Source organism: Geospiza fortis, unplaced genomic scaffold, assembly GCF_000277835.1.
Source record: "Geospiza fortis unplaced genomic scaffold, GeoFor_1.0 scaffold32, whole genome shotgun sequence".
NCBI lineage: Eukaryota > Metazoa > Chordata > Aves > Passeriformes > Thraupidae > Geospiza > Geospiza fortis.
In genome coordinates, this window is record NW_005054428.1 from 403,585 (window position 1) to 411,235 (window position 7,651).

The window sequence follows — 7,651 nt, forward strand, 5'->3', positions numbered from 1 at the left end:
AGTGGCTGTGGGGAATTTCTACCAGTTGGGTGGCTGGGAAATGTCTAAGAGTCTGTGCCCCAGCTTGGGAATGATGTTTCTGCTTCCCTTGCAGGGCTACCACAGGTCCAACCACTTCATAGCCACACAAGGTGAGTCATGCCCTGCCCTCTCAGCCAGTGGTTCCTCACCTCCTGTGTAGCAGCCAGGTTTTATTCCTGGTGGAATTAAACCTTGCAGGAGCAGGAAAGGAAGAGAGGGGGCCAATGTGGAGCTGCTCCCACCCTTCCTGCCTCCCCTTGGCACTACAGAGCCCTGGGGAAAAGGGCTCTGAGGTGCTGTGGAGCTGTTTATGCCTCAGAGGCAGGAGGGAGGACATGGTGGCATTGGGCCACTTCCAGGGCTGGGTTCTGCTGGTGGTGCCATCCATTCGTGGGGGCTTTTACTGTGTCCCACAGGGCCCAAGCAGGAGATGGTGTACGACTTCTGGCGCATGGTGTGGCAGGAGCACTGTTCCAGCATCGTGATGATCACCAAGCTGGTGGAGGTGGGCCGGGTAGGCATCCCTGTTCCCATGCCATGCCATGCCATCCCATCCCTGCTGGAAGCCACCTCTGCAGAGCCTAGCCCCCATCCTGTGCTCTCCTTGCAGGTGAAATGCTCCAAGTACTGGCCGGATGACTCCGAGATGTACGGGGACATCAAGATCACGCTGGTGGAGTCCGAGACGTTGGCTGAGTACGCTGTGCGCACCTTCGCCCTGGAGAGGGTACGGCCCTGCCTCTGCCTGCCCTGCCTCAGGGACAGACCCGCCTCGGGCACCTCTCACACTCCATAGCTTGGCATTTATGAGTATCCTGTTTATTTAACCCAATATGGGGTCACCAGTTGCTCCTTCCTTTGCCTTTTCCCTGGCTCTGCAGCCTGTGTCGGGCGAGCAGCTCAGCGCCACTTTCATTTGGACAGTGAGTGAGTGTTTAATTTTCGTATGGTGGGGGTGAAGGATGTGTTCCTCTCTTCTGGGCTGGAGGTGATGTAGCCATCAGTCTGCAGCATGGTAACTTGAGATGGAGCCGGTGCAATTTACTCATTAATCTACAGCAATATCAAATTACTGTCTGGTTATAGGGCAGGGACACCTGAGGCTCCTGCCACCTCCTTCTTTTTCTCCTTGGTGGTTTTTAACCCTCTTTGCAGCCAAGAGGAGAGAGCTGTGGGGCTGCCCAAGCATGTGACTGCTGTGTGGTCCATCTGCCTGGATGCTGAGCTGGCAAAATCATGGATTCCTGAAAAAATCAAGTGTTTGAGTGACCTTGCCTTCTCACCCTTCCCTTGCAGCGGGGTTACTCAGCCCGGCACGAGGTGAAGCAGTTCCACTTCATGTCGTGGCCTGAGCATGGTGTCCCCTACCACGCCACAGGGCTGCTGGCCTTCATCCGCAGGGTGAAGGCGTCCACGCCGCCCGACGCCGGCCCCGTCGTCATCCACTGCAGGTGGGGACAGGGCACGGGTGGCACATGAGGGTGGAAGGGACCTTAAAGCTCATTCCCCCACCATGGGCTGGGACACCGTCCACTAGTCCAGATTCCTCCAAGTCCTGTCCAGCCTGGCCTTGATGTCCCTCTGTGATGGCATCTGTGAAATGTCACCAGTGGGCTGGTGGCAGCAGTGGCTGGTCCAGGGGGACACGCAGGGAGCAGCACCGTTTTGGGGCTGCCCCAGCCTTACTGGTGACAGCTCTGTCCCAGTGGGCAAAGGTGAAACAGCAATGGGCAGCTTTGCCACTGCTGATGGTCAGGATGTGGGGGTCTGGCTGAAGGGAGAGGCAGGGGGGCAGCAGGACAACCCTGTTCCCAGGGTTAACCACAGGACTGTCCCTGCAGGGCTCAGCCATTGGGATGCCAGAGCTGGGAGGACACAAGTGACACATCTGAGCAGCTTTGGTGGCTCTCTGTGTCCTGAGCAGGCATTCCCACATGATCGGCTAATGGCTTTTCCTCCACTGGGCAAACCAGGAGGAGCTGATGAGTGGGAGGGATTTTTTTTATTTTTTATTTGATTTCTCCCTGTCAACTGCCTCATCAGCGTTCATTCACCAGCCAGTGTGATTAGTGCCCGTAGCCTGTAATCACTGATAATCATGACAAGTGATTCATCAGCCCCAGAAATTAGTATTTCACTGGAAAAGAGTCTGTAGGAAAGGAACAGGGGGGTGGCTCCGTTCCTACACATCACTGGGGGGGTGTGTCAGGACACAGTATGTCTTTGACTGTGACTCCAGCCATGCCAGGGCCTGGGATGTCACCACTGCTCTGGGTACCCTGCTGGGCTTAGCCTTTCCCTGAGGGTCTCACCTGGTGCATCCAGACCTGCTCATGCCAGGGGAGCCTCCCTGCTTCTCCCAGGGCTCAGAGCTGAGCCCTCCTTGGTGCTTTTGGGCTGCGATTCCAGGGGACTGTTGGCAATTAGATGGTTTAGTTGTTGGTTTTGTTGCAAAAACCATGTGTTCTGCTGCCTTAAATTAAAAATGAGCTTCAGACATTGGTACCCACCTGACCTTCATGTACTCTTGGGGCTGCAGCAGGGGTGTTTGGGCAGGTTTAAGGCTAAACCAGGCTCTGGAGGTGTGTGAAGTCCTGGCTGCTCTGCAGGGTTGGTGGGTACATGATCTGTGTGTTGAGCCCTCGCCCACAGAGGCCTTGCTCAGTGCCCAGCAGCCTTTTGGGCTGTGTGAGGATGCTAGCACAGACTGGGAATGTGTTTGCTGTTTCTCCCTCCATCCCCAGTGCTGGCACGGGGAGGACTGGCTGTTACATCGTGCTGGATGTGATGTTGGATATGGCCGAGTGCGAGGGTGTCGTGGACATCTACAACTGTGTGAAGACCCTCTGCTCACGGAGGATCAACATGATCCAGACAGAGGTGAGTGGCCCTCAGGGACAGCTGGGGACACCTGGGGCTGCTGTCACCAGCCGGCTCTGGAGGCTCAGCCCTGTCCCCTCTCCTCCCCAAAGGAGCAGTACATCTTCATCCATGATGCCATCCTGGAGGCCTGTCTGTGTGGGGAGACCAGCATCCCTGCCAGCGAGTTCAAGCCCACCTACAAGGAGATGGTGAGGATAGAGCCGCAGAGCAACTCCTCGCAGCTGCGGGAGGAGTTCCAGGTGAGTGTCCCAAAGCCTCTGCAACTCCCCCTTGTCCTCACCCTCCTGGTGCCCAGCCCTGCTGGGACGAGGCAGGGCTTTGAGGAGGACCTGTGTACCCGCAGACCCTGAACTCGGTGACGCCACACCTGGATGTGGAGGAGTGCAGCATCGCGCTGCTGCCCCGCAACCGGGAGCGCAACCGCAGCATGGACGTGCTGCCGCCCGACCGATGCCTTCCCTTCCTCATCTCCGTGGATGGAGACAGCAACAACTACATCAACGCGGCCTTAACTGATGTGAGTGTTCCCTGGGGAGGGAAGGGGCTGCTTCCTGTGGGCTCAAGCAACTTTTCATGGCAGAACTTCGTTTGGTTTGGATTTATGGCCTCATTTTGCACATGGGCAGGAAGGCTCATGGCAGCTGTGTGCAGGGAGGGAAGGGCTGGGATGGTGTAACGGGGTCCTGCACCCCTTCTTTTGTGTAGCAGCACCCTGCAAGAGCTTTTCTCCTGCTCTTATGAGCCAGGCACAGAGGGACTTCAGGATTTTGCAGTGACAGTGGAGCAGGGGAGGAAGAGGAAGCTTTTGGGGGGTTGGTGGCATTAAGCCCCCATGTGCTGCCAGCTCCCCCCGTGATCCTCCTGCCCCTTCTGATGCAACTGCGGGGGCTCTGAAGTGCTCCCAGAGCCACCATGCATCCCACTGATGCAGTCAGAAAGGACCCCGTGGTGACAAAGCTATCTTCTAGTGGCTGATGATCACAGAGCAGAGCAGAGGATGCTGCAGGCTCCAAGCCCTCACTGAGGGATGGTCATTCATCACCAGCCCCACCTCCCTTTCCTTGAAATGCTTTGCATGGGCAGCACAGAGCCCCCCACACCTCAGGCATCTTCCCCAGACCCTCTGGTCACAGCTGAGCACTGGCACCAAGCTGAGCCTTATGTTTTCCATGCTGTGGGTGATTTATCCTGTTGGATCTCTGTGCAGATCCCATCTCCCTGATTCCTTCTCCCACAGCAAAAGCAGTTTGTAAAGCAGAGTGAGCTGCTGGTGGTGGGGAGTGGCTCTCATGGTGCTGCAGTGGGATGGGAGTTTTGTTTCCAGCTTGCTTGCTGTTTGCATATCCATTTTATCTTTATGCATCACTGAGCCTCCCTTAATCTCTGCTAAAGGGTCAGTGAATGAAGTATTTTTTATAGACAGACAAAGCCCTTTGGATGAAATTCTTGCTGAAGGGATAAAACCTATTTCCCTCTTTGGGGAAAAAAAAATCTCATTCTCTTTAAGTGCCAAAGTGGTTTGCTCAGTCAGTCTGTCCATCTGTCAGATCAGCTTGGCCTGTGCCTCCCATCAGTGGTGCTGGTGCCAGTGGAGCCATGCCCTGCTCCACACCCTGCTGTCACTTACACCTGTGCCAAGAGGAGGATGCCAAGGCAAGCCTGGGCAACACATGGTGAAATCTCTTTCCCCCTGATGCTCTCATGCCCCTCCTTGAAGATGGAAAGCTCTTGCTGAGTGCTGGGTCTCACTGCTGCCCATGGACAGGGCCATGGGAATGGTTCAATAAGGTCATTTCTGTGAGCTCAGTCAGGAGGTCCCGCAGCAGGCAGAGCACCCCCATTAGCAGAGAGCTGTGCTGATTCTGTGTCTGAAGAGGCTTGAGCCAAACTGTGTTAAGTGTACCTGATGCAGTGTTGAGCTCAGCTGTCCCTTGGCAAACCAGCAGCAGGATGACCAAGGGGATGTATCTTGTTCAAAGCACAAACCAGATATACAGTAATTTCCTTCCCTCCCACTTCCTTCTTGCAATCTCTAGCATTGTTGCAGGGAGCCCCCAGCGCAGGAATAACGTGCATTGACTTTATGATTTCAGAAGGCTGAACAAATACTTTATTAAGCTATATTATACTATACTACAGTACTAAAAGAAAAACCCGTGACCCTTTCAGACAGTCATGACACAGCTTTGGCCTAATTCAATCTAAATCACCATCAATTCAATCAATCTAAAACACCCATCACTAGTGTCCAATTAAGAAATCCCTCTTCAGTAAACAGTCTCCATAACACCTTCCACACGTGCCAAACAACAGGTGCAACAAATAGAGATAAGAATTGTTTTGCTCTTTCTTTGAGCTTTCTTACTGCCTTCCCCAGGATTCTTCCTGGGAAAGTTTTCCTGCTGCTCTCTGTGAAGAGAGCTGCAGCCACACTCTAGGATCTTTTTTTGGGGGGTTTTCTTCCTCCCCACAAAAAAAAAAAAAAAAAGAGCCCAGGTCAGTGGTTGTCTCTGCTGCTCTCACTGCCTGGTGGTGGGGTGCTGTGGGTGGGGGTGATGCTGTGGGTGATACTTCCAGTCAGGGCCAGGTACAGAGCTGGGATCTGGGGTCTTCTGGGAGCCATGGCTACTGCTTTTTCTTTGCTCCAAGGTGGCATCTTTTCCCTAGTTATTTATGCAAAATACTCTTTCCTGTGAAAGCAAAATGTGTGTGTTTTCATCCTGACCAAGGGCAGGGATCACTTGGATGTCCCCATCACCAGGGCATGGGGGAACTGAGGCTGTGCCAGGGAGACCAGCTCTGCTCAGGCATGGAGAAGAGGGTTTTGGTCCCACTCATCTGTTGCACTGATTCTTTGGGGTGTGACAGCAGTGGCTCCAGTGTCACCACCGTGTCCTTACTGGTGCTTGTCTTTCCTCTCCACAGAGCTACACCAAGAGCGCTGCCTTCATTGTCACCCTGCACCCGCTGCAGAACACCACCACCGACTTCTGGCGGCTGGTGTACGACTATGGCTGCACCTCCATCGTCATGCTCAACCAGCTCAACCAGTCCAACTCCGCCTGGGTGAGTGCTGCTGCCCTGCGACTCACCATGGGTGGCTTTGTCCTGCTCCGTCCCCATTGCCCTGACAGCGCTGCAGCCCCTTGCCTTGCTCACTCAGAAATTTCTCCTCTGCAAGGGGACACAGGCCTGTATGCAGCACTCAGGATTTGTTCCCTTTAAGCACAGGGCTGGCCAATTGGAGCCAAAGAGGTGTTGAGCAGCAGCCCAGCCTGGGTGCATGGTGTTGGTGTTGCACTAACATTGTGTTGGCATAGGGTTGGCTTTGAGTTGGTGTTGCATTGATGGTGATGTTGCGTTGGTGTTGAGAGTTGGCATTGGCTTGGAGTTAGCGTTAGCATTAAATTGGCATTGGCGTTCTGTTGGTGTTGATGTTGCATTGGTGTTGATGTTCTCACCTGAGCAGTGTTGCATTGGTGTTGTGTTGGTGTTGATGTTGCCTTGGCTTTGAGTTGGTGTTGGCATTCCATTGGTGTTGACATTGCTCCAACAGGTCCATGATCCCCGAGCTGAAGGCAGCTCTGCAGGTGGGGTCTCACCTGAGCAGGGCAGAGGGACAGAATCCCTTCCCTTCCCTCTGCCATTTTTCCTCATTACTCAGCCCTACCTCTTTCTCACTGTCTGTTCTTCAGGGGTGTCTGGGTTACAATATTTAGCTGGATCATAAATGTTTACTGGTATAAGACCAACAGGTAATAAATCAACCTTTCCAGCAGGCAGCTCTGAAAGGTGACTTTGAGGGTACAGCCCTCACTTGAACTACGCCTTGCCAAGGGAAGTTTTAATATCCAAATTATAGTTCTGAGTCTGGAAGGCTCAGAGATCTCAGAGATTTATAGCCCCTATTAATAACCAATTATTCCTGAGACACGTTTGCCTTGCAGTTGGGCCCAGGCGGTGACTGACCTGCATTGCTAAATGCCCTGTGAAAGTGTGGTGACAAACATCATATATTTTGTGTCGGTGCTGGTTTCCCAGCTGTCACACTGTGAAAACAATCTCACCCATGCTCCAGGGACTGAGCCATCCATCAGTGCCATGATGGACACGGGGAGGGGGAGTTGCTTCCCAGGGATGCAGGCTGGGATTGCTGTGGCTTGGTGGGATGTCCTGGCCATGGGATGAGGAGCACTGACATCCCACCTTGCTGTCACTGCTGGTGGCAGAGTGGCTCCTAAAACCAGCAGGGCTGGAGAGCCAGCTGGGAGCAGCCCAGCCCTGCTCTGTTGTTGTGCAGGCTCGGGTCTGTGCTGGAACTGGGACACAGCCCATCCTGCATCCTCCTGGAACAGCAGTGTCCATTCCAGGCAGTGTCAGCTGTTGTGTCTGTGCAGCGTGAGGAGGCTGTGTGGGTGCTGGGCGTGGACCTGACCTTTCATGTCTGATCCCTCAATAAGCTGGGAGATCCTCCAGCCATTGATGTTCTGAGTGAGGAATGGCATTGTGGCCCAGCACTCCACCCTGGGGCCACCATCCCGCCCTGGGGCCACCCCGTGCCAGCAGCCCCCAGGGTCCAGCACCAGCCGCTCCCTTCACTGGCATCTCCTGCTGCCCTTGCCTGGGTCCCAGCCCACATTTCCAGGCACAATGAGCTGTGCTTCTCTCCACAGCCCTGCCTGCAGTACTGGCCTGAGCCGGGGCTGCAGCACTACGGCCCCATGGAGGTGGAATACATCTCGGGAGG

The 7,651-nt window shown here is 54.4% G+C and overlaps 1 protein-coding gene across 1 annotated transcript in view; it reads left to right on the plus strand.

Moving 5' to 3' along the window:
• PTPRU (protein tyrosine phosphatase receptor type U) overlaps window positions 1-7,651 on the plus strand; it is a 41,288-nt gene that overhangs the window by 24,840 nt on the left and 8,797 nt on the right. Inside the window, 9 exon segments of the mRNA XM_014309431.2 lie at window positions 95-131; window positions 438-535; window positions 632-748; window positions 1,318-1,472; window positions 2,766-2,901; window positions 2,994-3,143; window positions 3,248-3,421; window positions 5,830-5,970; window positions 7,578-7,651. The exon segment at window positions 7,578-7,651 is cut by the window's right edge and continues 52 nt beyond it. Coding sequence (XP_014164906.1) covers window positions 95-131; window positions 438-535; window positions 632-748; window positions 1,318-1,472; window positions 2,766-2,901; window positions 2,994-3,143; window positions 3,248-3,421; window positions 5,830-5,970; window positions 7,578-7,651 — 1,082 coding nt within the window.